General features: G+C 51.2%; 2 protein-coding genes across 4 annotated transcripts; one reads left to right on the top strand and one right to left on the bottom strand.

Annotated features, from left to right (window-relative positions):
* The first annotated feature begins 76 nt into the window (after positions 1-76).
* Positions 77-7,439, top strand: MCM7 (minichromosome maintenance complex component 7). Of its 3 annotated transcripts, none has more exons than XM_025923201.2 (15): positions 77-231; positions 1,400-1,479; positions 1,751-1,915; positions 2,083-2,207; positions 2,283-2,463; positions 2,759-2,896; positions 3,202-3,351; positions 3,540-3,654; positions 3,742-3,873; positions 4,113-4,196; positions 4,468-4,861; positions 5,164-5,247; positions 5,859-6,027; positions 6,788-6,897; positions 7,069-7,439. In XM_025923201.2, exons 1-15 carry the CDS (start codon positions 201-203, stop codon positions 7,268-7,270), a joined length of 2,160 nt encoding a protein of 719 aa, XP_025778986.1. In that variant the 5' UTR covers positions 77-200; the 3' UTR covers positions 7,271-7,439. The 3 variants fall into 3 exon arrangements, with proteins under 3 accessions (XP_025778986.1, XP_086548129.1, XP_086548128.1); XM_086692003.1 differs by lacking the exon at positions 77-231 and adding an exon at positions 731-797; XM_086692002.1 differs by lacking the exon at positions 77-231 and adding an exon at positions 968-1,119.
* Positions 7,440-8,105: 666 nt separating this feature from the next.
* COPS6 (COP9 signalosome subunit 6) lies at positions 8,106-10,811 on the bottom strand. The gene is made up of 10 exons (XM_086692008.1): positions 10,688-10,811; positions 10,333-10,458; positions 9,991-10,122; positions 9,576-9,664; positions 9,418-9,480; positions 9,035-9,082; positions 8,842-8,956; positions 8,657-8,749; positions 8,475-8,575; positions 8,106-8,363 (listed from the first exon to the last, which is right to left on the bottom strand). Exons 1-10 carry the CDS (start codon positions 10,809-10,811, stop codon positions 8,223-8,225), a joined length of 1,032 nt encoding a protein of 343 aa, XP_086548134.1. The 3' UTR covers positions 8,106-8,222.
* Positions 10,812-27,742: the final 16,931 nt, after the last annotated feature.

The raw sequence follows: 27,742 nt of genomic DNA, 5'->3' as shown, positions 1-27,742 counted from the left end.
ATTGGCCGAGGCTGGGGCCGGCGGTGAGTGGGAGGGGCAAAGAGCCTCCTCTTTGATAGGCCCGCACGCGGCGGCGCCGGTCACGTGAGGGGCGACGTTTCGCGCCAATTTCGGTTGGTCCGCAGCAGCCCGCCGCGCGTACGTTTTCTGCTGTCCCGGGAGTGAGATCTTTGAACCTGCCAACTGCTGCCGCACGGGCGATGGCAGTTAAGGACTATGTGCTCGAGAAAGGTGAGGGTATGCCAGTCTGGGAGGAGCGTCCTACGCGGAAAGCCTCCTGGCCAACACCTGTTTGTGTGGGCTGGAGTCCTGGGGGGCTGGGCTTGGCGCGCGAGGCCAAAGGCAGGTTCGGAAGGCGGCGGGGCCAAGGCAGAAGGTGCCTGGGAGGCGCGCGAGCCTCCTAGTTCGAAGAGCCGGTTATCGTGTCTGGGGAAGGAGTGGGGGTCGTGGGGCCGGGGGCGACAGACAGCCCGACTCGGGGCTCCATAGGGGGAGAGTCGCGCCCAGGAGAGACCGGGACCTCAGGAGACCCTGTGCAGGGGCCTTTCGCCGCAGGGACGGACACCCGGGTCCGCTTCGGTCTGCGTCCTTAGGCATTCGGAGTGCCCGCGTTCTCGGGAGACGCGCCGAAGCCCCGAGGGCGGGCAGGCCCGGGCCGCTGAGCGCCGCTATTGGCCATTTCAGGCCAACCTCCAAGCGGAAGTGAAGGCGGGCGGAAGTTGCGCGACGTTGCTGGAGGGAGTGTCGTGTGTAAACAGTGTCCTTCCGCGCGGCGGCCTTGGAGAGAGCTGCTCAGGGTGGGGGCGTGCCTGGAATCGGGGGGTTTAGCGGGAGGCCAAGAGGAGGTGGTGGGGTGGGACGGAGTGGCCCGGAACAGGCAGGGCAATTGCCGGACGGGATCCCGCCTTGGCGGAAGAATCCCGGGCTGTGAGGCGGCTGCATCTGGGCCCATGTGCTTCTTTGTTTACTAAGAGCGGAAGCAGTGGCGGGAGAGGGGGTGGGGTGGAGGACGGGCTTGGTGGAGATATTTAGGAGGCCGAAAGGAAAGGGAGAATCGTGCGCATGGAAGAGAAGTGGGGAACCTTGAGATCTGAGTGTGTGGGAAGCTTTTGGAAAAGGGTACTGAGATTTTTTTAAGGCAGAAACTGGAATTCCCCTCGGGGGAGGTTTTTGGGTAATGTTCTTAACTGCCAGGGGCCCCTTCTTCCCTAGATAAAAACAGACTTGTTAAAAGGAGTTCTGCTCTACTCCGGAAGAATTAAGTAGGCTTACTTAGATTTTTAGGTAAACTGACAAATTCATATATTTTGTAAAGAGAGTGAGTTCTTTAGATCCACATCAAGGGAGCTTGGGTAAAGTATCTGAGACAGATTATCATGATTTTACATTTTCCTTACAGAAAAGGTTAAAAAGTTCCTGCAAGAGTTTTACCAGGATGATGAATTTGGCAAGAAGCAATTCAAGTACGGGAACCAATTGGTGAGTCTAAGATGAAGTGGAGGAAATGGGTGGTGGCTCAAGGAGCTCTTAAGAGGGGGCCTGGTTTGTTTAAGCAAGCATAGACGTGAGTGACACATTTAGCATTCTATCTAACGTCTGGTAAGTGAATTTAAGTCTACGTGCACGATGATTAAGATGTTTTAGAAGTTTGGAGGCTAAGAAGTAAGTGTTGCTTTGTTCCTCTCTCCTGTGGGTGGTGGGCACTGCTGAGCATGGTAAACATGGCTCTGTTGTCTCTTCCTTACCCCAGGTTCGACTGGCTCATCGGGAACAAGTGGCAATGTACATAGACCTAGATGATGTAGCAGAGGACGACCCTGAGTTGGTGGACTCCATTTGTGAGAATGCCAGGCGCTACGCAAGGCTCTTTGCTGATGCTGTGCAAGAGCTGCTTCCTCAGTACAAGGAGAGAGAGGTGAGTGGTTGCAGGAAAATGCAAAGCGAGAAACGGGTTGCTTTTGGGAAGCTTCTCAGATACTGGTGTTTTTTGAGCTGGCAGAAATAGGGCAATTAATTTCTGCCTGGTGCCCTTCACGATCTTTCCTTTTCCTCGTTCTGCCATTCATTTTTTTCTGTCCTTAGGTGACTAATAAAGACGTCCTGGATGTTTACATTGAACATCGGTTGATGATGGAGCAGCGGAGCCGGGACCCTGGGGCAGCCCGAAGCCCGCAGAACCAGTACCCCCCTGAGCTCATGCGCAGATTGTGAGTGGTCTCGGTGGGGAAGGGTGTGGGAATTTGTTCTCTGGGACTTGAATAACTACTGTTTTCTTCTCTTAGCGAGCTGTACTTTCAAGGGCCAAGCAGTAACAAGCCTCGCGTGATACGGGAAGTACGGGCTGACTCTGTGGGGAAATTGGTAACTGTGCGTGGAATCGTCACTCGTGTCTCCGAAGTCAAACCCAGAATGGTGGTGGCCACTTATACTTGTGACCAGTGTGGGGCAGAGACCTACCAGCCGGTATGTGTGGAGAAAAGAACAGGAACGCGTTTACTGTTAGCGGTTTCCCTAAGAACTCATTTTGTCTATCGGTGTTAACCTGTCATCGCGTCGGTTGTGAGACACGACTGCATATTCATCTTTCATTCTCTTTTTGGTACCCAGTGGTCTTTCCATCCGTTTTGTGTTCTTGGTGCCTATGGTTACTGACTTGGGATAGGTCAAGGCACTCTGAGCAGTTTGTGGTACGTGCCACGAAGAGGAAGTGTGATTCATGTCACTGGTTTCCTTTGGTGTTTCCTTTCTCATATCCCAGATCCAGTCTCCTACTTTCATGCCCCTGATCATGTGTCCCAGCCAGGAGTGCCAGACCAACCGCTCAGGAGGACGGCTATATCTGCAGACACGTGGCTCCAAATTCATCAAATTCCAGGAGATAAAGATGCAGGAACATGTGAGTTTGGGGTATGTGGCCCAGGGAAGGTGGAGACTGGGTGTCCACTCGAATTCTGCAGTCACGTACAGAGTGAAAGAAAGCAAGAAAAACAGAGGCTGAAACCGAGAAGTTCCTTAGAGCAGGAGGGAGGTTTAACTGGAACTTTCTGGTGGAGTAAAGAAGGGGTAAAGACGATCTCTGGCTCTCTTTTCCTGTTGGTGCATCTGAGGCTGAGAAGCAGGAGGTGGGAGGCCTGGGCAGGGAAGGTGAGGTCCTCATCAACTGTGTCCCTTTCTCCCGCCTGTGCGCCTTCTCCCTTGTAGAGTGACCAAGTGCCTGTGGGGAACATTCCCCGTAGCATCACGGTGCTGGTAGAGGGAGAGAACACGAGGATCGCCCAGCCTGGGGACCACGTCAGTGTCACTGGCATCTTCTTGCCGATCCTGCGCTCTGGGTTCCGACAGGTGGTGCAGGTAAGTGAGGGGTTTGAAAGGAGGAGGAAACTTCCTCTTTCCTTCTCGTCCCCTCCCTCCTCACTGCTCCGCAGGGAGAACAGTCAACAGCAAAGTAGCACAGGGTTTTGTCAGGAACTCCTGAGGGAGTCGCGTGAACAGGCAAGTTCAAGGACCTTCATCCGTACCCTGGCATTCTCCTCCCCAAGGGTCTCCTCTCAGAAACTTACCTGGAAGCTCATCGGGTCGTGAAGATGAGCAAGAGTGAGGATGACGAGTCTGCAGCCGGAGAGCTGAGCAGGGAGGAGCTGAGGCGAATTGCAGGTGAGGGGCCTGACGAAGCCTGGGAACAGAGGTTCCTTCCCAGCACCCCCATCCCGCTCCCAATGTTCTGTATAAACTTCTGTGCAGAGGAAGATTTCTATGAGAAGCTGGCCGCCTCCATCGCCCCGGAGATCTATGGGCATGAAGACGTGAAGAAGGCCCTGCTGCTCCTGCTGGTGGGAGGGGTGGACCAGTCTCCTCGGGGCATGAAGATCAGGGGTAAGCGGGGAAACAAGGGGGGCGGCCAGGAGGAAGGAAGGATGTCAGCCGCTGTCCCATGACACAGATCAGATCTGTGACCTCCGTGTCACAGAGTAAGAGTCTGTAGCTTGGTCTCCTGGGCGCAGCGAGGGAGGAGGGGAAGGGATGCTGGGTGTCGGGGCAGATTTCAAAGGTGCGGGTCTCTGTCGTTGGGCAGCTTGCACTCAAGCCTCACCCGGGGCTTTCCTCCCTGCCAGGCAACATCAACATCTGCCTGATGGGGGATCCAGGTGTGGCCAAGTCTCAGCTTCTGTCTTACATCGATCGCCTGGCGCCCCGTAGTGAGTATTGGGCCCTAGGAGAAGTACCCGTACCAGCTGGGGTGGAGGGGGGACCACCACACTGCTTCTCCTTGGTGGGGGGGCAGGGGGGGGTGGAGGTGGGTGGGTGTGGAGCTGGTGCTGCACGGATCTTCAGCCGCCTTGGGAAGGCCTGGACCCGGCAGGTAGGTGGAGCGGTCCCGGCGCAGGCCTCATTTCTGCCCTGTTCTTCTTTCATTGTTCTTTTTCTCTGCTTCAGTGTGTCTGTTTTTTTCCTGTTTCTGCCATTTAGGCCAGTACACAACGGGCCGGGGCTCCTCAGGAGTGGGGCTCACGGCGGCTGTGCTGAGGGACTCCGTGACTGGAGAGCTGACCTTGGAGGGGGGGGCCCTCGTGCTGGCTGACCAGGGGGTGTGCTGTATCGACGAGTTTGACAAAATGGCTGAGGCTGACCGCACGGCCATCCACGAGGTCATGGAGCAGCAGACCATCTCCATTGCCAAAGCCGGCATTCTCACCACGCTCAATGCCCGCTGTTCCATCCTGGCTGCCGCCAATCCTGCCTATGGGCGCTACAACCCTCGCCGCAGCCTGGAGCAGAACATACAGCTTCCTGCTGCACTGCTCTCCCGATTCGACCTTCTCTGGCTGATCCAGGACCGGCCTGACCGAGACAATGACCTACGGTGAGTGAATCCAACATTCAAGGACACATATGCTCTAATGATCTGAAGGGAGAGAGAAGACATCAGAAACCCCCTCCGATTCCCTGCTTGTGGAAACTCCAGAGCCTTCCTCTCTTACTGCAGGAACTAGTCCACAGTTCTTTAGGAAAATGGAGGGGTGGGGCTGAAACACTGGTGATTTCCTGGGAGAGCCTCCCTCCTGCACTGTGAAGATGGCAGAGCTAAGGCACACAGGTCAAGAGACAGGGCGTGGGATGTGTAGCCCCAAGAGGAATGTTTCTAGCTGCCTCCACTCTTCCCAGGTTGGCCCAGCACATCACGTATGTGCACCAGCACAGCCGCCAGCCGCCAGCCCAATTTGAACCTCTGGACATGAAGCTGATGAGGTAGGAGAGCTGCGGAAAGGCCAGTGTGCTTGACCCATAGCCATGTGTGGCAGCATCTTGGGCTGATCTGTGTCTCCTGGAGAGCTTTCCATTCTGGGTCATTTTTCACTGCCACTCGCTCTGCTCTGTGGGGTCTGTGAACAGGGGGTCCAGGCACCCCAGGTCTGGCTTCACAAGAAGAACCAGCATCAGAACCTTTCACACCCACCACCTGCCCGTCTCAGGGTTGAGGCAGGTTCAGATCAGAGCTGGATGCTGCTCCGTGGACTTGATGTTGTCATTTTCTCCACAGGGTGGATCTCCTGGTGATCCCCCAACCTCTCCTTCACTTTCACTTTTTTTCTCTTGAAGTAAATGAAATGTATTTCTGCTCCCTTTAGTCACGTCTTAGGTTCAGGGGAAGTACTTTACCATCTTTTATAAGTGGATCTGTCTTACTGGTATAAAGATCCTTTTTCCGGAAAATTAGAAATAACTTGGAACGTGCCATTTACAGAAACCCATCCGTGACATTCAAGTTAATTTGTTCTTCCCGCTTAAAACTGCTCCCCACCCCAGAGTATTTTCTTAAATGCCAAACTCTCCTCTCCCGCGAACCTTCTCTCCCGTAGGCGCTACATAGCCATGTGCCGGGAGAAGCAGCCCACAGTGCCAGAGTCTCTGGCGGACTACATCACAGCCGCATACGTGGAGATGAGGCGGGAAGCTTGGGCCAGCAAGGACGCCACCTACACCTCCGCCCGGACGCTACTGGCGATCCTGCGGCTGTCCACTGCTCTGGTGAGTGCGCGGTCCCACTCCACCAGCGGGTGGTCCGCTCGGACTGCCCGGGCACCCCGTGCAGCATGCTCCTCCCGTGGCCGCCTCCCTCCCACTCAGGCCCTGCTGGTGCTAAAGTGCTGACAGTGCAGATAGCGGTCCTGCGTGCTACCGCACTGTGGGTACTTGCTGCTCCAGCAGGGCACGCACTGCGTCCCTGGAGGGAAAGGCCTTCTCCCCGCTCTTCCGGCCCCCCTGTAGGGCGGGCAGGGTTCACTTCACTGCCTGTGTCCTGGATCCTTGCTAGAAACCCGCACTTCTGTCCGTACACCTTGGACCTTAGTCCTGGGGGCTCCAAAGTGCTGTTCGTGCAGGTAGTGTGATTACCCGACCTACTGCTGAGCTAGCACTTCCCGAGCCCCGGGGACGCAACCTCTCTGCCATTGCCTTCTTGGCCGAGCTCCCCCTGCTCTGTCAGCACTGTCGTGGTGGGGAGCCCGGGGGCGCTCAGCGGGGTCTGGTCTCCTGCACAGGACAGCTGAACCCGGGACTGGCCAGCGTTGAGAGGCGGAGACTTGGGCAATTGCTGGACGCTGCCCGCGCATTGCACTTGTCTCGGTCTGACAGTGCCGGCCCCGTGCTGCGGACGCTGGGGGGGTGGAGGGGGGGGCCTCTGCTCGCGCCCTGTGGGCTGCCTGTTGAAAGCTAGAGCGAGGGGGTCCCCTGACCCGAGTTCCATCCCCTCCCGTTTCCATCTCTTCCCCCCCCCCCTTTCCCGCAGGCACGGCTGCGGATGGTGGACATGGTAGAGAAGGAAGATGTGAACGAAGCCATACGGCTAATGGAGATGTCCAAGGACTCGCTTCTGGGTGACAAGGGGCAAACGGCGAGGTGAGTGGTTTAAACAACGAAATCAGGAGTCACCTTGACCGTCTCATCCTTATGGCTTCTGCATCCACACGTACGTGACGTTGGCTTTGGAGTTGTACCACTGGCCTGTGTTCCCGACGTGCTGCCTGTTGTTTGTACTCTGACCTTACACAGCCATGCTGTTCCCTTCAGGACCCAGAGACCGGCAGATGTGATATTTGCCACAGTCCGGGAGTTGGTCTCAGAGGGCCGAAGTGTCCGGTTTTCAGAAGCGGAGCAGCGCTGCATCTCCCGTGGCTTCACACCTGCCCAGTTCCAGGCGGCTCTAGATGAGTATGAGGAGTTAAACGTCTGGCAGGTTAATACTGCCCGGACACGGATCACTTTTGTTTGATTCCAATCAGCTTGAGACCCTGGGGTCCACTCTGCGTCCCGTGTGCCGACCCACCCCTTCCTGGAACGGTCTGATGATGCCTTTGCAGGGAGAGGAGGGACCTGCTCTTTTCTCCTGAGCTGCACTTGTTTTATTCTTTTTGCTAATAAAGCATGTGTAGGTTGCTGTATTCTGTTCATACGAGGTATCATGAGTTTCCTAGATTCCTATCTTGTTCACTCTGTGAATTTACTCTGTAAAGCACCCATTACGCCTGCCCACACTGATGTTCCTTGCTGCTTCCCAGACTGTAAATTCTGGGAGTTATAGACAGGGACGTGCCAAGGTTAAGAAAGTGTGTGAAGTATGGGCACTGGAACCTCTGCCTCTTAGGGTTGAGGTACTACAGGTCAGGTGTAGACATCTGTGTGATCAGTATTCAGTAAACAGCAATGAGAAACCTCTCCCTCTCAGCAGTAAACTGTGTCCATGGGGTCAAAGCTTTCAGGTTGTCCCTCCTAGAAACCTGCTCAATACCCCTGCTCCTTTGTGAAAAAGACTTAAATTCACTTAGCTTTGGGGAGCAGTCATTGGTCAAGTTTAGAGGTTGGTCTATATGCACTGCTGTCCCAGAGAAACCTTAAAGAGAACACAGATGGCTGAAGTGGGAGCAAGCAGCCTTTGGCTCAGTATAGATGTGATCCACCGGACTGGACGAGGGGTCACCTCAAGTGGCAGTGAGCTCCCAGTCCCCACAGGATGTCCTGCCCGAGCAAGGCTGGAACTAAGGGCCTCCTTTTAAGATCCAAGTTGAGAAACCAGCGTGGGGCCCAACAGAGAGGACAGAGCCATCGGAAGGGGTGCTGAGGGGCTGCTCCCCTTTTATTATTGACAGAGGTTTCTCTAAAGGGAGTGTAACACCCCTCCCCTGTGGGACCACTGTCCAACCTGTGCATCGTCCCTTCAAGCACCCTCAGAAGAAGAGCCCCCGCATCCGCCTGCCGATGCCTTGTCGATCATAGAGGACGTTGAACTTGTTCACAAACTGGTTCATGGTGTTGCACGTTTTGGTGATGGTGCCAAGGTAGGCCATGAGCCCCACGTCGTTACATTGCTGGGAGGAACAGAAAACTGGTTGCTCAGGGAACGGCTGAGTTCACTTCCCACGTGCAGAAGTTACATCCATCAGCCCCACCTCCCCACCCACCCTTGGTTTTATACTCACATCGTAGAAGTCTGTCTTGAACTTGTCTGTGCTGAGCACGGGAAGGCAGTGACACAGAGCATAGGCCTCCCGCAGGATCTCATGATTAAAGGGGACCTCCCCTAAAGGCACAGAAAGACTGCATTAATGTGGATGCGGTCACTTCCCCGAGAGGGAGAGGAAAAGCGGTTCACCTGTCCTACCTGCTTCAGAGGCCTTGACGTATTCCAAGATGAGCTTGACCCGGCTGTGCAGCATCTTGATGGCACTGTGTTGCGCTATCAGGTGTTCAGCCACTGCAGGGAGACGGGGAGAGGCCAAGGTTGAAAAAGCACACGGCAACAGTTTCCACCCCAACTGCTGAAGGAGCTCCTCCAGCCTTCATTACCAGTGGAGTTCTCCCCGCTGCCTGTGGCTGTCATTCGGGCTACGTGGTCTACACCGATGCGTTCAGCTTCCTCTGTGGCCAGAGTGTAGGTCAGCTCAGCAAACAGCATTGTGGCCTGTGGAGTGCCAAGGGACAGTGAGAAGCAGAAAAAGGCCAGGAGCAATGTCTTGAGGGTTAAAGGGTCGGGCATTACCTCTCCATTGATTATATCGATGACAGACTCAAAAACACTGACGGGAAGCTGTAAGGAAGCAATGGAGAACAGCTCTTATCGACATCAAGCACACCCGAGCTTCCACTATATGCCAAAAGCCAGGCCGAGCTCTTCCACAGATGTTCTCATCTAATCTTCCCGAGGACCCAATGATGTAGGGATTATCCTCATCTTCCACGTGAGGCAAAAAAACAGTTGCGGTTAAAAGACTAACCCAAGGTCACACAGCTGGTAAGCGGGAGAGTTCACCCCAAGTGAAGACTTAACCCAACAGATGTACAGAGAACAGGGGAGGAGGATAAAAAAATAGGCACAGTGATCGACAAGCACGACACCGGGAGCTCGGGATCAGTATTACTTACATCTGTGTGTTTGGTCATAGGGTTCAACTTAAGAAAGAGAGGGCTCTCGATTATCTCGCACACCTGGAAGAGGGGGCAGTGGACACACGTGTTAAACGCCCATCTTTCTTCCCCTCACCCTCATGCTCTGCCCCAGCACGCGCGCGTGAACATGTTACCTGCTTATGGACGTGGATGTCAGAGGGGTCAGGCGGCCCCCCGGTGGTATACCAACCCAGAAACTCCAGCTCCTTGAACACCTGTTTGACTGGGAAGAGCCAGGGCACAGTGTATTTCTTTAAACCACCCTTCTAATTGGAAGCTCCTGGTATAGTCTTCATCAGCTTCTCCCCTCCCTGCTCAAATCCTGGCTCAATTCGCAAGAAAATTCACAATAATTAACCCCTTCTATCTTCTCTCATCCTTTACTTTGGGGGAATACCTAAATGTGTTCTTCTGAGAGCTTTTCAGCTACTCTCCTTACTCCCCCCTCCCCGCCCCCCCCCCCCCACTTCTTCCCAACGCATTCTATCTTGCCCACTCGCCTGCGTTTCTTACTCCCACTGCTCTCCCCCAGGTCTATTCCCCTCTCACACTGCTCCTCCTTGGTGTAGTAATACTCCTTGTCAATGATAATCTTCTCTTCCACGGTGTGGGACAGCAGCTCAAAGGAGTTCATCACCTCGATATTTCGGCCCTCCTGTTTCCCGATCAGAGCCCCAATCACTGGGGGAGGGAACGACACGTAAGAGGTGAGGGTTAGGAATCCGTCCCTAATCATTACAGCCCAAGGGTCGAGGTCAGTGTAAACCAGATACTGGGGACACGGTGACTTGGGGGAGGGGAAACCGGCCCCAGCAAAGGAAGGGGCAAAGACCCCTATTTGGGGGGAGGTGACCAAGGAAAGGGGGTTGGAGAATTACGTCCAAGACGCACCCTGCATAGGCCGCCCCTCCTGGGAGCGCATACGAATCCAATGGTCTGAAATGTTGAGAATGACGAGGGGATGAAGAGCGACTGAGACGCTCCCCGTCACGCCGGAGGCCATCACGCTGGGGACTACTGAGGGTGGAGGAAAAGGAGAGCAAATGAGAGTCCGGGCCGCACGTTCTGCCTCAGAGCTGGGAGCGGGAGACGGCAGAGCCGGAGCCATACATCCCTCCCGCAGGTTAGCAGCCCAGGGATAGGTATCGCCGTCCCGCCCCCTGACTCCTCCATGGAGTACGGGGGGCGGGGGGCTTGTCGCTCCCCGAGAGGCGTCACCAGAGGCCGCCCCAGCGAGGCCCGTTACCTGCTGCATCCACCTCCATCCCGCTGCTCCCTCCAGTCCCGTTCGCCGCCGCCGCCATTTTCCCCGCGCCCGCCCGCCTCGGCCCCGCCCCCTCCCTCCCGGCTTCCGTAGGCCAGCGGCGCATGCTCAGTGGACGCAGGGCCTCGACGGGCGGGGCGGGACTGGCGGCCCTCGGGGCCGGAAAAACCCGAGCCCACGGGACTTTCAATGACCCTGGTCTGGCCTCTCCCGTGCAGCTGCGGCTGAGTTTTGAGCAAATTACCTAACCCTGTCCCCTTCCAACCTGACCTTCCTCGTCAGTAAAATTGGGATAAAACGTCCTAGTTCCTAGGGCTGTTGCAGAATGAATGAAAAATCATGTTACTGCCCTCAGAGTAAAATCCAAGCCCCTAACCACTGCATGCAAGGCCCTGCATGATCCGGTCCCTGCCTTCCAGACGGCACTGTCCTCTACTTTGCCACTTGGGCCCCGTGCTTCAGCCACATTGGCTCTCACGTCAGTTCCCTTCACTCGCCCACACATTCCCACATAAGGACCTCTGTCGCATTCCTCACTGTAACCTCTGTGACCAACATAGTGCCTGACACAGGCACCTAAATAGTTTTTCCAGTGAATGAATAATTTGAGGTGGAGCCTGTTTGCGAGTGGCTTCATCTGTATGTCCAATCTTTTCTCCTTCCACATACCATATTACCTACCATGCTAGGAACATTCCCAGCATTTTTTAAAAGTTTTATGTGTTTAAGTAATCTCTACACCCAACATGGGGCTCGAACTCACAAGACCCTGAGATCAAGAGTCCTGCGCTCTTCGGAATGAGGCAACCAGGTGCCCCCATTCCCGGCATTTTCTAACCCTTCCCAACAGCCTTTCAAAACTCACCTCTGGCAAACCTAGCCGTTTCCAGGCCTGTCCCCACTCCTCCACTCAAGCAAGGTGTGTACACTGCATTTACCCCTCTTGCTGCCCCACAATCTGTCTGGCTGGCTCTCTGGGGTAAGTGTCTGTATCACACCCAAAGTGTAAGCTCTCAGAAAGCAGGTGGAGACCACTGTCTTGACCCTGCAGAGCCCACTCCAGTGCCCAAGACCAGTGGTACCAGGAAATGTGTTCTGGTTTATCACCTTCCTCATCTTCAAGTCCAGGGTTTTAGCAGCATCTTAAATCCTTCTTTGTCTCTGTGTTTCCACTGTCACATTGTCTTCTGTAGTCAAATCCCTCCCTGCTTCCCTCTTATAAAGACACCTGGGATTACACGTAGTGCCCACTGGGATAACCCAGGATAATCTCCCCATCTGAAGATCCTTAACTTAATCCTAAAGCCATGATAATCTCTCTGCTGAAGATCCTTAACTTAATCAGATCTTCAAAATCTCTTTTTCCCTGTAAAGTAACATTCACAGGTTCCAAGCATTAGGACCTGGCTGTCTTTGGGGACTATTGTTCAGCCTGCCACAGCACATGTGGGCCACTGTGGGGGAACTGGAGAGCAATGCCCTCAGTTGAATGGTCATTGTCTTTGTGATCTAGAATTATGTCAGTCCATGAAGAGAATCCTGGTGGCTGAACCAGAATTAAGTTGGAATTCCCTAGGCTCCCTTTTGGCTGGGCTGTATCCAAAGGGCCTACCAACCAGGATGGCCTGGGGTAGCCATGGGAGGCCGGGGGAAGAACTGTCATACTCAGGAATGGTCAGGGCAGAATCTTTAATTTTTAAAACAAGTCTACAAAGCTCCCTTTCTTCCTGATCATTACCCAAGAGATGGTGGCCAACCAAGAGGAGATGAACACTTTCAGGGGGCAGCCACATTTAGCGACCATGACACCTTACTAGGGTCTGTGGATCGGGAGGAGGTGAGGGAGGTAGGGATAATTTGGAGGAGGCCATTCCAGCCCTTGGCACTCAGATGCTGTGGATGGTAGGGAGTGTGGAATGTCCATCCAACACCTTGACTGTTGGCCCATTGTTGGTTAGATCTGAGGACAAAAGGTGCACCAAATGTCAGACTGTAGATGGTCTACAAAGCCTAAAACATGACACAGCTTAGTTTCAAGGGCCATAACGATGTGGTCTAAGTTCCATCAGAATGGACCAGGGACACTGGCACCAAGAAAGCCCCTAAAAAGTGTTGAAAGTTTGGTGGAGTCGATTTAGGAGGAGTGGGAGGGAGCTTCTAGGCAGTGTAGGCTTGATCAGCATTTTATATTTCTTTCTTTCTTTCTTCCTTTTTGTATTCTTTATTTTTTTTTTTTTTTTTAGAGAGAGAGAGTACACAAGGAGGGGAGAGGGGAAGAGGGAGAGAGAGAGAATCCCAAGCAAGCTCCACACTCAGCACGGAGCCGGACGCAGGGCTCAATCCCACGACCCTGGGATCATGACCTGAGCCGAAACCAAGAATCAGATGCTCAACTGACAGCCATGCAGATGCCCCTTGATCAGCATCTTAGAAGTGCCAGCCTTTGAGACCAGGTCCCAACCTTGGGCACGCACATGAGTGACTCAGCTGTCAGAGCCAAGGTGTGTTTCCAAAGTGCATTGCCCCAAAGGGCATGCCTTTAATTGTCTCTGTCATCTTCAAGTGGCAAACCAAGCAGCCAGGCCATTGACTAACAGCCCAAGTCAGTAAAAGCTCAGTGGAATGCTGGCCAGATTAATGATGAGAACAGCTTTGAATTCTCCCTGCTGAGCAGAGCCGTGACATTGGCTTTCAGTTTTGCATCGCCGGCCCTGAAGCTGGGCAGCGTCAGCCACCCAGTGGACCCCATCAGGTTTCATCTAGGCTGGGCCATCAGTGAACGAAACCCAGGCATTTAAGGGAACTCTGAGACCTGAAGTTCCCACTGCCCCATGTCTTTTTTTCAGGTGTTTGCTTCCAAAGCAGTGGTGCCATTTCTTCATGTAAAACCTCTCGGACTCTTAAATATACCATCTCTGTCTTACTAGGGAGACATTGTAGGCTACTCCCATCTTGTTAATCATCAGCTTTGACTTGATTCACCCCAAAATGGGGGTATGAGGCTGGAGAGTTACAAAGCCTCCAGAGTCTGGAGTTCTTCGGGAGCAGGTGCGCCTGATGGCTGTGTCCCACAGGTGGCACTGTCACCCTGAGAAATGGCTTCCCTGGGAACACTGGCCCCGTTTTTTGAGTAAAGCTGGGATTTCCCTTTCTCCTTCGCTTGGCGATCTGCATGTCCCACTGTCACCGTCTACCTACGTCTACCTACGTCTACCTACGGCAGTCCCTGAATGGGAAAATCCCCTCTAACACTTAAGGGACTGGAAAATTGCAAGCATATGACCCACCGCTTCCTACTTACATGTTTAGGTGTAGAAGCAGCAAAGACATCAGGCCCCACACAAGATCACTGCAGCTACATTTCTCCGATTGCAAACCTTGTCCAGACCCCATCTGCTGAATTCAGGCTCGTCTTCCCCTACAGAAACAAGGACCGAGGAATCTAACACGTTCTCAGTGGCTACAACGACAACCAGCCAACCAGTGACAATCAGCAGGAGACCACACCAATCCTTCAGACTGAGAGGGCAGGGTCTGGTGGAGGCAGAACAGGTGAAACAGAACCCTCAGCCTTCTTTTTTTCCCCTGGCATCAGACTCCAAGGTCAGCAGCCACTATTCAGTACTGCCTCCGCCGTCCTGGGGAGGGGTGGTACCTCCTGGCTTTCTGTGAAAAGCTCTGTCCCTGAGCTTAGTTTAGGAGAGCTGCCTTCCCTCAGAGACCTGCGGAGGATTGGGAAGCACCTTGGCTCTCGAAGTAGCTGCTGGAGCCGGTTACCAGCTTGCACAACCACACTCCAAGCATGGCTTTGGGGACAATACCTCTCCTGCAGTTGGTGTTTCCTTTGGGAGAGATTCGACCATGTTCCTGCAGCCCCAGCCCTACAGGACACCTGGCCTGGAAACTGTCCCATCTCTAGGCTTCAGGGCCATCTACACCCTGGGTGTAGGGGGTAAAACAGAGCTTTAACCCATCTGGCTGGATGCTGCCTTCGCTGAGTGACACCCTGTGGGGAGGGTAGCTGGCCTGTAAGAGCTGGGTCCTGAGGGCAAGGCGCTGTGCTTGTCCCAAGGCCAGGCCGGGAGCAAGGGACCTCTGCTCCAGCCTTGTGCTCAGGAACCCTCACCACGAGGCCAGTCTCTTCCCAGCACCTGGCCCCTCCTGTCCAACATCTCAGTGCAGGACCCAAGAGATGCCTCTAAACACTCAGGAAGCCTGGACACGTAGAGAGGGAGCAGGTTGAAGCTATGGGGAGGGACAGATGGGCCATCTGGACATCTCTCTGCTACGGCTCTATGGATGTGAGCATTGTGACTGGGGACCTGGATCCCGAACTGAATGAGGTTGATACTCGAGCTAGTTTTTAGTTGTTATTGGAAATGGATACATGATTCCATATTTCTCTGTCACCTTTAAACCAAGTGCCCTGAGACTACACAGGGATGATCTCTGCAAGTCGTGGAATAAGAGGGAGGCATCTTTTTTTTTTTTTTTAATTTTTTAATCTTTATTTATTTTTGATTTGGTGGGGGGTGGGGGAGGGAGAGAGAGAGACAGCACAAGCCAACTCATGAACCATGAAATCATGACCTGATCTGAAGTTGGATGCTTAACTGACTGAGCCACCCAGGCACCCTAGAGGGAGGCCTCTTAAATCCTTACCTTCTGGTCGGAACTGCTGTGCTGATTCATTTGGATCATCGCTCTACCATGTACATGCCCATGGCAACAGCTGCTCTGGGGAGTCACGGTGTTAAGTGCTTCCTGCCGATAGTCAGAGGTTCCTGGTCCAGGAGAGTGGTTAGTGCTATAATCCAAAGTTTCATCAGTGCTTATCACTTAGCCTCTCCAGACTAAGTCCAGTGAAAAGTGGGGAAGGGAGGGTGATACGGGGCACAGAGAGATCGCAGAATCCAAAGGCAGGATCCAAGTCAGCATCGGGGCTCATGGGACTGCAAGAGACACGGCTGCTGTCTATGGAAACTGGCCCCACTTTCTCCTGTGTGTCCAAACACGAGCCCCCTCTGCTCACTCATGAGCACCCACACAGGACCACAGCATCCTCTGGAGGCACCATCAGGGGCTCAGCCACATCTTGTCTGTAAGGGGGCTTCACTAAGGCTGGAGGGACAGAGGAGATAGACTCATATCCAGGAGCGGTTCTCGGTGATGGCCACAGGCCAGGGGGGCCTCAGCTGGGATACGGGGGGCTGGGTGGGGGCGGCTGGCAGGTGAGGTCACCTCACTTGACAGATAGTATTTTCAGCTGTGGCAAAAATTCATGTGGGTTTTGTGCAAATGAAGTTATTCACTTTTGGAGAAACAGCCACAGCCCCTGTGCCGGCATGCCCTGTGAGCGTCTGTGGGTACGGATGCGGCCAGGCTGGAGCCCAGAGCCTCGCTGCTGCTTTTCAGTGGACGGAGCGGCCCACCTACTCCCACAGGTCACCTCCCAGTGGCCGCCCCTGGCTGTGGCCCTTCCACGTCTCCGCTGCTGCTGCTGCTTACCCCCCAGGCGTGCCGTCCAGTCTTGGCTGGTTCCTGCAAGCCGCTTCTCAGGGACTAGGGGTAAGCTTCTTCCTCCACAACTGCAGGTAAGGAGATGGTGGGGATGTGCAGACCTTCTGAGTTAGGTGAGAGGTCAGGAAGTTGAGATAAGTCAGACCAGAGAGCCTTGATTTTCGGTGAGGCAGGAGGCCCGACGACGGTGAAGGTCAGGGTTGCAGAGGACAGGCTTCCCATTAGGGGCCCGGCCTGGGCTCCTGGCACGGGGTGTGGTGAGCAGAGCCGCTCTTGGCACCCGAGGGCCTAGTGGCGTCATGGTTGTAGGGGAGAGGAGGCAGCAATGGGAGGAGGAGGTTGCTATGGAGATCTCGTGGCGGTAGAAGCAAGAGCACCTGGCAAGCGATTAAATGCCCAGGACGAGGGCCACGGAGGATCAGAAGAGAGAATAAGTTGCCTCTCAGTGCACGGGATGGGCTCAGTCTACTAGTTCCTGCAAGTCCCGAACTGCTCACTTTTGTTTTCCAGACTGTAACTCCTAGGGTGGAGGCTCATGGACCAATTTCTATTTGTAACTCCATGGAACCTTAATCAATTAGAAAGTTAACGATGCTTTCTTTACAGATTACACTCTTCTGGTCACTTCCAGGACTAAATGGAGAGTGAACACCTTATCCTCTCTCAGTCCATCCTCCCGGACAAGCTGAGCTGTGTGTGTGTGTGTGTGTGTGTGTGTGTGTGTGTGTGTGTGGTATTGGGACGTATGTGTGCGTGTGCGTGTGTGTACATGTGTGATCGTGGTTGTGATGGTTTGGGTGGAGAAAGTGCCTACACGATGTGGAATTGCCCACAGATGACCAGCTGGCTGCGGGTTACAGGAATGGGCTGGAGGCCAGCTCCTGAGACAGGGATTTTGTGACCTGCAGCCGACATGGAGCACTGCTGAAAGTGACTGACTCAGGAGGCCTGTCCAACCCAGCCTGGTAACAAGGCCACTTGTTTTCAATAATATGGGCCCAGAGGGGGCAGTCATGGGTGGCTCTGTGAGAGGCATGGCTCCCTGTGCAAGGCAGGCAGGGGCATCTGGACAGTTGCCTTTGGCCAGTGCTGCATAGAGCCAGTGGCCTGAGTGTCGTCTGGGCTGTGCTCACCACCCAGCTGCACTACCTGGTTCCTGATACAGCCCAGAGTGGCTGGCGATGAGGATGGGGTGCTGGGCACAGGGGAGGCCCAGGTGGGATGGACCGCAGGGTGAAATGCAGCAACATGCAACTGATTGAACACACTTCTAATAAATTGGGGAAAACTTCAGAAACCAAAGTACAGTTTTTAGATTAAATAATGACTTTTCCCAATTTAAAAATAGGAGAATCGAGTCAAACAATATTTCCTTTAAAGTTTTTTGAGGAATGTCAATCAGTATTATATGACAATATATCACACATGGCTTGATCCAAGGACAGGTCTCATCTTTTTTTTTTTTTTTAATTAAAAATTTTTAATGTTTATTTATTTACTTTTTTCTTTTTCTTTCTCTCTTTCTTTTTTTTTTTTTTTTTTTTTTTGAGAGAGAGAGGGCAGAGTGCAAGCCAGGGAGGGAGGGGCAGAGAGAGAGGGAGACACAGAAATTTGAAGCAGGCTCCAGGCTCTGAGCTGTCAGCACAGAGCCCCATGTGGGGCTCGAACCCATGAGCTGTGAGATCATGACCTGAGCTGAAGTCAGATGCTTAACTGACTGAGCCACCCAGGCGCCCCTCTCATCTTTTATTTGGAGTCCGTTTCAGTGGTGGTTGAGTGGCCCATGGCACCACAGTTTGTGTCGTGGCCAGGCCGGCATGTGCAAAAAGAGCCTCATCTGAGAATGGGGCCTCTAAGAACAGAACTCAGGCCTTGTTCTCCAGAAAACAATTCACTAGAAATTAACCAAATTTTCTGCAGAAGTTAGTGGATTAACTTGATTTGTTTGAAGAAGCATTTACAAATGTCAAGTATAAGAATCCAGCAAAAGATATTAAAGTATAAAATGCCGACTCCAGAGCCTCATTTTGCACAGCAAAGGGCTGCCTGTGATGTAAACTTTTCTCCCTCACGTTCCAGCAGCACTGTCTGCCTGCCAACCAGAATGTTAACCGCAGGCATATCATCCATCTTTACTGGACTCCTTTCCCAGTAAAGAATTTATAATACCTATTCTGAAAGGGGGGGGAGGAGTTCTTTTTAAGTCTTTGATTTCTATTAGGGTTAAAGTATAGACATGTGGGGGAGATCTGGTTGCCACAGACCTTTGTCCCAGCTGATCTCCCTCCATTCCCCTTACCTTACCTTAATTACGGGGATTTTCCTCCTGAGCCATTTTCTTCTGTGAATATCTTCCTGGTTAATGTGATATAGCAGTGACACCTCAGTCAGATTAAGCAGAAGAGCTTTGGGTTCTGTTTCCCCATAGTTAGAAATAAAAGGCTGATCTCACCTCAAATTCCTTAACTTAATTAGACCCTTTTTCCAAATAAAATAACATTTACAAGTTCCAGGGATTAGGACTTGACAAAGCCTTTGGGTGGCCGTTATGCAACCTACTACAGTAGTATGTCTTGAATAATGGCAAGATCATTCATTCATTCATTCATTCATTTATTCAAAGTAGGCCTCATGCCCAGCATGGAGCCCAACATGGGTCCTGCACTCACGACCTTGAGATCAAGACCTGAGCTAAGATCAAGAGTCAGACTCTCAACCTACTGAGCCACCCAGGCGCCCCAATGGCACGATCACATTTCATTGGAAGTAGGAGACGAAGTTTATTCTGCAAGTCTTTTCCTTCATCTATCAAATTGGGCCCGTCTCCACTAATCCAAATGTGTTACTGCTTCCGATGTGTTGACAGCATCCCTCTGTCACCCAGAGACCACAGGTAGTGACAAAACATGGGTTCCAGGCTGGTTGCTGGGGCAGGAATGTGGCAGCAGGGGTAAGGCAGACAGTGACTGGAAGTGAAGTATCTTCAGAAGGGAGATGCAGTTAGCAGAGGATTGAAGCATTCAGAACACAGACGTGAAATTGATGAGTTTCTGACGCAGGGGCATTCGACGCTCTCCTCTGCCTCCTCTTGGCGCTGCTAGAGACCCACACCGACCAATGTCAGGGGAATATATTTAGCATGTGCTTTCGTTTTTTTGGTTTTTATCTATTTATTTTGAGAGCGAGAGAGAGCACGCGGGGGAAGAGGCAGAGAGAGAGAGAGAGAGAGAGAGAGAGAGAGAATCCCAAGCAGCCTCTGAGCTGTCAGCTCTGAACCCGATGTGGGGCTCGATCTCATGAACTGTAAGATCATGACCTGAGCCAAAACTAAGAGTAAGACACTTAACTGAATGAGCCACCCAGGTGCCCCTAGCATTGTGCTTTTTGATTACAGTAGCTACTGTTTACTGAATAAACATGGTAACTTAGTATGTCATGTACAGTGCTTAAGGCTTTTACATACATTCTATACTCAGAAGAATCTGTGACTTAGGAGGTAGTTTATATTGCTATTTTATACATGAGGAAATAGAATCAGCACTCCAACCAATTCAGTGGTGCAGCTAGAATTCTCACTGAGGCTCTGTCTGCCTCTAATGCCTAGGCTGCCTGCGCATTTATCTCAGAGTGATGTAAATCACTCCAGACTTTTAATAGAATGTTTCTTTTCTTTACCACAGAGATTAATGTCATTTTCCTTTTTTTCTATTTATCATCTTAGACCAAAAATTGACAACCAAAAATAACCTGAGTACTCCAGGAGGGGGTGGTCGTAAAGCAGCAGATATAAATGGAAGATTTGATGAATATTCTAAATCTATGAGCTATTTAGAAATAGCAGCAAAATTCCACGAAAGAAAGAAAAGTATCTCCTTCCCCCAGGTCGTGTTCTAGCAGAACAACAGTTATCCCCAGAAAACCCCCCATTGGAGAAAAAGCCTTCGATCATAAGAAAGCTGATAGAGATGTCAACATCCCATAAGAAGAAAGATCTTCTGGGGCATCTGGTTGACTCAGTCAGTAGAGCATGCAGCTCTCGATCACAAAGTTGTGAGTTCAACCCTCAGGTTGGGCACGGAGCCTACTTAAATTAAAAAAAAAATTTAATACTAAATATTAAATATTAAATAATATTAAAATATTGTAAGAAATGTATTGGGCGGGGGATGCCTGGATGGCACAGTCAGTTAAGCATCCAACTTCAGCTCAGGTCATGATCTCACGGTTCGTGAATTCAAGCCCTGTGTTGGGCTCCATGTTGCTGACCACTTGGAGCCCACTTCAGATTCTGTGTTTCCCTCTCTCTTTGCCTCTCCCCTGCTCATGCTCTGTCTCTCTCTCAAATAAACATTTAAAAAAATTTTTTTAAAGAAATGTATTGGGTTGTTCAACCACCAGTAAGCATCAGAAAATCCCCCAACTAAAGAAATCCTATTATGACACTTATTATGTAGGAAAACCTAGGTCAGAAGCCCCACCTTCTAGCATCTGAGAAAACATGCTGGAGAGAGCAGCCCTTCAGCGTGTGATGAATGTGGGAAAGCGCTCACTGGGCGCTCCACCCTTACTCAGCATTGGAAAATCCATCATGGGGAGAAGCTGTTTAAGTGCAGTGACCGTAGACAACCCTTGAGGCAGAACGTGCCTCATTGGCCATCAGAAAATTCGTTCTAGAGAGAAATAAATGCGAGTGTGGAAGAGCCTTTAGGAATTGCTCATGGCTTTATCAAGTCAGATATTCCACACTGGAGAGAAACCTCATCAATGCAACAACTGTGGGGAAACCTATCAGAAAACCAAGTCTGATCACACACAGGGGGCACACGCTGGGCAGAAAGCTCATACGTGCCTTCGTTGTGGGGAAACTTACTGTCAGCAATCAAACCTTCTCATACAACACAGAATCCACACTGGAGAGAAACCTTATAAATGCAGTGGTTGTGGAGTTCAAACCTTATCACACACCAAACCATTCACAGCAGAGAGAGGCCCTATGTGTCTGATTGGTGTGAGAAAACCTTCTGTTTGAGTAGGGATCCCACCAAACATCAGGGTGCTCACACTGCAGAGAAGCCTTATAAAAGCAGTGAGACAAGCTTCTGTCAAAAGTCCAATCTTCCCACCCATCAGTGTGTCCACACAGGAGAGGGACCTTATAATTGTGCCAGGTGTGACAAAGCATCATGCCTTGACAGGGGGGTTCTCAGCAGACCAGGGGGACCATGCTGCAGAGAAACCTCACATATGCCATACATGTGAGACAGCTTTCAGCCAGAGCTTGAGTCTTATCATCAGTATCCACACGAGAGAGAGGCCCTTTACACAGGGAGTCAGTGCCAGAGAAACTTCTGTCTTAAGAGGGACCTTACCAAGCACCTGAGAGCTCACCTAAAGGGAATGCCTGAGGTGGTCTTCACAAGCAGAGTTAGGATTTCATCTCACGTACAGTAAATCTGTTGTACGAGGTTATGATCATGTAGGACCTCCACACTAGTGGGGGGCCCTGCAATTGTCATGAAATGCCCAAACTCGGGGCGCCTGGGTGGCGCAGTCGGTTAAGCGTCCGACTTCAGCCAGGTCATGATCTCGCAGTTTGTGAGTTCGAGCCCCGCGTCAGGCTCTGGGCTGATGGCTCGGAGCCTGGAGCCTGTTTCCGATTCTGTGTCTCCCTCTCTCTCTGCCCCTCCCCCGTTCATGCTCTGTCTCTCTCTGTCCCAAAAATAAAAAAAAAATAAAAAAAAAACAACAAAAAAAAAAACGTTGAAAAAAAAAATGCCCAAACTCATACTTCAGGAAAACCTTGTGAATTTGCCGTATTGAAAAGACTCTAACATCATGAATGTACTTAATGGCATTTAATTGTACACACAAAAATGGTAAAATTTATGTGTTATATATATATATATATATATATATATATATATATATATATATATATTTAGGTTTATTTATTTACTTTTGACAGAGGGAGCTAGCACAGTCAGGGGAGGGGCAGAGAGAGAGAGAAAGAGAATCCCAAGCAGGCTCCACACTGTCAGTGCAGGGCCTAATGAGGGGCTTGAACCCACAAACTATGAGATCATGACCTGAGCTGAAATCAAGAGTCAGAAAGAGTCAGAGGCTTAACCAACTGAACCACCCAGGTGCCCCTATGTTAAATACATTTTACCACAATTAAAAAAAAATTTTTTTTTAATGTTTATTTATTTTTGAGACAGAGAGAGACAGAGCATGAACGGGGGAGGGTCAGAGAGAGGGAGACACAGAATCTGAAACAGGCTCCAGGTTCTGAGCTATCCGCACAGAGCCCAACGCGGGGCTCGAACCCATGAAACGTGAGATCGTGACCTGAGCCTAAGTCGGACGCTTAACCGACTGAGCCACCCACGCGCCCCTACCACAATTTTTTTAAATTGCCAAAAAAAGTGGGGCACCTGGGTGGCTCAGTCGGTTAAGTGTCTGACCTCAGCTCAGGTCACGATCTCACAGTTCGAGAGTTGGAGCCCCACATTGGGCTCTGTGCTGACAGCTCAGAGCCTGGACCCTGCTTTGGATTCTGTGTCCCCCTCTCTCTGTCCTTCCCCTGTTCTCACTCTCTGTCTCCCTCAAAAATAAATAAATATTTAAAAAATTTAACAAAAAAGAAAAAAATTGCCAAAGAAGTTTAGTGTGCTTGGTGTATGCAATATATCCCACTTTTTACCAAAAAAAAAAAAAAAAAAAAAAAAAAAAAAAAAAAAAAAAAAAGACTAATGGGGTGCCTGGCTGGCTCAGTCAGTAGAGTATGCAACTTTTGATCTCAGGATCGTGAGTTCAAGCCCTACATTGGACATGGAGACTACTTAAAAAAAAAAAAAAAAAAAGGCTACCAGACTTTTGACTCATATTCTACAACTGTGGAGTCTACCTTTTGAGGAAATTTAGAGTATGTTAGAGACAGTAGATATTTTATGGTAGCTCAAAAGTATATCAAAACTCAAAATTCCTGGGGCACCTAGGTGGCTCAGTTGTTAAGCGTCTGACTTCGGCTCAGGTCATGATCTCACGGTTCCTGAGTTTGAGTCCCACATCGGGCTCTGTGCTGACAGCTCAGAGCCTGGAGCCTGCTTCAGATTCTGTGTCTCCTTCTCTTTCTGCCCCTCTATCTCTTGCGCTCGTCTCCCTCTCAAAAATAAACATTAAAAAATAAAAATAAAATTACTTAAAAAGAAACAAACTCAAAATTCATCTCACAACAGATGAGATCAATCTGAGTTTGTAAATGCTTTTTAAAAATTGTTTGAGGTATATCCGTTCTGTCTGGAAAGAGACACTGCATGACTGTCTGACGTCTCCCTAAGCCATGACTTGCTCCTGGCAGATATTCCTCCTGATATGAATGATTAGTAATGGGTTCTGAGCACATACTCCAAGCAGCCTCTAGGCAAATGCTTCACCAGCATGCTGGCATTTAAGCCAGTTACTTATCAAGTACCTACTGTTCACAGAAGTGAACACTGAGGCTTAGAGAAGGTGCGTCATTTGCCAAAGGGTCACTCACAGCAAGTCAAGGGACAAAGCTAAGAACATCTGACTGTAGAACCCACTGTGTTGGCTCCATACAGATACAGACCGAATGAGCAAGTCTCAGGGGCAGTTAAGCAGACCATCACAACATCTGTTTAGGTTTGTGGCAAGATCACATACTGAAAACAGACTGAATTCAAAACAAGTACAAAATGGCTTGATAGGTAATGCCCATGACCTCAAAGATCTGATGGGATTAAAGTCTGTCTCAGTTCCAGGGCACCTGGCTGGCTTAGTCAGTAGAGCATACAACTCTTGATCTCAAGGTTGTGGGTTTGAGCCCCAGGTTGGGTGTTGAGCTTACTTAAAGAAAAAGTTTGTCTCAGTTCCACCAGGACTTGACCACATTTTGAGTTCATTATGCTAGTCACGGATTCAAAATAAATAAGTAAATAAATACAGTGAGTCCCCATTGCCTTTCCAATTACAGCTAACTAACAAGGTAACACCCCATCGTTAGGACACATCAATTTCATTCCTAATCTGACTTTTCTTTGCTGCTCTCCAACAGGACTCCTTGGCCCAGAGTGAGCCCTTGTCAATGGGAGTCAGACCGTGGTCACTGTACTGAAGCCCTCCTGTGGTTCCAGATGGCTCAGGAATCAGGTCAAACCCCCAATCACGGCTACCATTGCCATACATGACACGCCCCCTCCATCAGTCAGAGGAAAGATACAGACAGACTGAGAGCTTTCCTGCAATGGAGTGGCTTAGCTGATTGTGGGGGCTGGCTAGGCAGGTCTGAAATCCACAGGGCAGGCCATCGGAACAGCAGGCTGAACTCCAGCTCAAGCTGAAACTGCTGCCCACAGGCGAATTTTCTTCTGGGAAAGGAGCTCTGCTCTGGGCCTTTCAACTGAATCCATCCCACCCAGATTATTATGGATGATCACACCAATTACATGGACAGATCACATCATGGCTACACCTACATTACTGTTTGATTGAAAGTCTGGGGACTGTCGCCTGGGCAGGCTGACACAGGAAAGCATCCCATCTCCTTGCCTCTCTGACCTTACTTTCTGCTGCTTAACCCCCTGCCCTCCCTTTGCTTCCTATTATTTCTGTTGCCACTTGAACAGAGGCTCCAGGGACTGCCTTGTTCCCTCCTGCACCCGCAGGCTTGCCACAGTGCCTGGGAAGCTGCTTAATAAACATTAATTGAATAACGCATGTGCGACCTTTCATGTGATGCTTGACCCTCTGCTGTAACACCCAGCCCCTCTCCAAACATTCCTGCCTCTGTGACCGGCACCCTCCTCTCTGCTCATGCCTTTACCTCCATACACTGGACCAAACCTCTCTCTTGGCAGCTTCCCCTCCTGGCCCCAGACCCTGTCCAGCCTCCATCTCCTCTCCCTGGCAGAGCCCTTCCCAACTTTCCACAAGCACCTGCACGCCTCTGCTGTCTCCCAGCCTCCATGTCCTCTGCATGGTGGCCAAAGCAAGTGTGTTCTCCCCACACATCCCTCAGGTAAAGAAAAGGGCTCTCACCTCCCACATTCTATCCACACAGACTCAGACCCCAGTGGCCTATTGTCAGGCCCATCGTATTGTGGGACTCAGTTACAGCTGAGCACCCTCATGTTTCTCCCAGAATCACCTTGCTTGTAAACCTCCATTCTCCTGGGGGAACCCCCTCCCAGGCCACCTGCCCTCCTTCCCCCTACACAGCTGGTCTGGAGAACTTCTCCAAACAGGGAGCAGTGCACCCCTGGGCTTCTCCACAATGGAAGATTCCCCTCTCTCCACCCTGCAGGCTCATCTCCTCCGAGGGGACTCCAAGTTGGCCAGCAGAGCCATCCTTTCTGCTTTGGTGAATTCGGTGGTTAGAGGTCCCAGAAGTCCTGCTGTTCCGGACACTGCTCTTCTCAGCCTAGGCTGGCCTCTCTTCTCTGGGGCTATGACCCCTCACCTGGCCCAGTGCCAGCATTTAGACCAGCTTGTCTGGCCATGAGGTGATGGTTTAGAGAGGGAGCTCCCAGTTGCTGGCCACTGGGATTCAGGGGGTCTGGAAATGTCTGTAAAGGGGGTGCATGTTCTTACGTGCAAGTGTCAGGGAAAGGAGTGGATTTACAGACCAGGAAAGGGCACACTGTTTCTTTCCCACTTCCATCAGAGCACCCACCTTGTGGATTGCCTAGTGGCTGAAAGAGGATTTAAGTCAGGGTTCCCAAACTTGGTTTTGCATGGAGATCACCCTCTGGTGGGGGGTGGGGATGGGGTGTGTAAGAAACCTGAGCAGTGCAGGCCCCGCCCTCAATCGCATAATCCTTCCTGGGCAGTGTCGAGGGTGGGGTGTCCTCCGCCCAGCCCCGCTTCACACCACAGTCGGCAGCACCCAGCACCTCGGAGTCGAAAGTGGCGGGGGCGGAGTGGGGGGGGAAGGGGTCCTAGGGCAGACAGGGCCTGGGGTAGGTGAGGGTGTGGGGAGGGATGTTCCCTTCTGGGGGCTGTGGGCCCTCCCAGACTGACCATCTCTGCGCAGGGCTCAGATGGCCCTCTCGGGGACAGGCGGGACACGCTTGCCCTTGCGATCAGCCCCTCCCAAGGCTTCCCAAACCATCTTTCCTGTGGATTTTCTCGTGGTGTCCAGACTGCCTGCCGGGCCTTTCACATACAACGTGCTTCCTGTCTCACCGAATCAATCTGCCAGCGAACATCAGGTGCACATCAAGTGCCCGTTTCCCCGCACTGGACATAGATTATTTTGTTTACTCCACAATCCGTGAGGTAGTTATTTTTAATTTTCTAATGGTTTAAAATGAGAGGGCAAAGTGAGTTTTTCTCCTCTTTTGCAGTTCTGTGAATTTTAGCCCATATATAGATTCGTGGAACCCCTATGGAAAGGTCCCATCAAAGACTCCCTGGGGTGCCTGGGTGGCTCAGTTAGTTTTAGCATCTGACTGGCTCAGGTCATGATCTCATAGTTTGTGGGTTGGAGCCCTGCCTCAGCTCTGCACTGACAGTGGGGATCCTGCTTGGGATTCTCTTTCTCTTCCTCTCTCTCTGCCCCTCCCCACTCACACTCTTTGTCTCAAAATAAATAATGAAATCAACTTAAAAAAAAAAAAAAGACTCCCTCTTGCTAGCCCTTTAGGACACAACCTCCCTACACTCCTAACCCCTGGCAACCACTGACCTGTTCTCTATCATTACAGTTTTGTCTTTTCAAGAATGTCATATAAATGGGGTAACGCAGCATGCAACTTTTTGAGATTGACTTCTTTCACTCAGCATAATGTTTTTTAGATTCATCCAAGCCGTTGGTGAGTGTCCATAGCTCATTCCAACTGACTATATTCCATTTTACAGTATTCCACTGTGCGATGTACTGCGACTTGGTAATAACTCAGTGATCCATTCTTTATTCCCACATTTGACTTGGGTCCAGTTTTGGAGTTGATGAATAAGGCTGTTATAACATCAGTGTACAAATTTTTGTGTGAATATAACTCATTTCTCTATGGTAGATCTCTAGGATTGGGACTGTGGGTCATATTGTATGTGTGTGTTTAACTTAAAAAAAAATTTTTTAGGGGCGCCTGGGTGGCTCAGTTGGTTGAGCGTCCGACTTCGGCTCAGGTCATGATCTCACAGTCTGTGAGTTCGAGCCCCGCGTCGGGCTCTGTGCTGACAGCTCAGAGCCTGGAGCCTGCTTTGGATTCTGTGTCTCCCTCTCCCCCCCAAACCCCCGCCTCCCCACTCATGCTCTGTCTCTGTCAAAAATAAATAAAACATTAAAAAAATTTTAAAAAATTTGTTTAACGTTTTATTTTTGAGACTGCAAAATATGCAGAGAATGGGTAAATTCTCGCTCCCTCCCGCCCTTCCTCCCTCCTTCTCATCCATCCTCTGCCCTCCAACATTGGGGCTGTCTTTGCTTCTTAGGCCTTCAGACTCTGGGGATTACACCGGAGGCCAACCAGGGTTCTCAGCCCTTTGAGACTG

Source organism: Puma concolor, chromosome E3 (assembly GCF_028749965.1).
Source record: "Puma concolor isolate L17-30 chromosome E3, mPumCon1.1.hap2, whole genome shotgun sequence".
In the NCBI taxonomy this organism is placed as follows: domain Eukaryota; kingdom Metazoa; phylum Chordata; class Mammalia; order Carnivora; family Felidae; genus Puma; species Puma concolor.
This window is presented reverse-complemented; position numbering and strand designations above follow the sequence as displayed.

Excerpts from the sequence above, each read along its gene's own strand:
- MCM7 (XM_025923201.2), top strand. The coding sequence starts at position 201 with ATGGCAGTTAAGGACTATGTGCTCGAGAAAG. Across the intron at positions 232-1,399 it reads GGACTATGTGCTCGAGAAAG|AAAAGGTTAAAAAGTTCCTG; the intron begins GTGAGGGTATGC and ends TTTTCCTTACAG. Across the intron at positions 1,480-1,750 it reads TCAAGTACGGGAACCAATTG|GTTCGACTGGCTCATCGGGA; the intron begins GTGAGTCTAAGA and ends TCCTTACCCCAG.
- COPS6 (XM_086692008.1), bottom strand. The coding sequence starts at position 10,811 with ATGCGCCGCTGGCCTACGGAAGCCGGGAGGGAGGGGGCGGGGCCGAGG. Across the intron at positions 10,123-10,332 it reads GGAGGGGCGGCCTATGCAGG|TGATTGGGGCTCTGATCGGG; the intron begins GTGCGTCTTGGA and ends TCCCTCCCCCAG. Across the intron at positions 9,665-9,990 it reads CTACACCAAGGAGGAGCAGT|TCAAACAGGTGTTCAAGGAG; the intron begins GTGAGAGGGGAA and ends GGCTCTTCCCAG.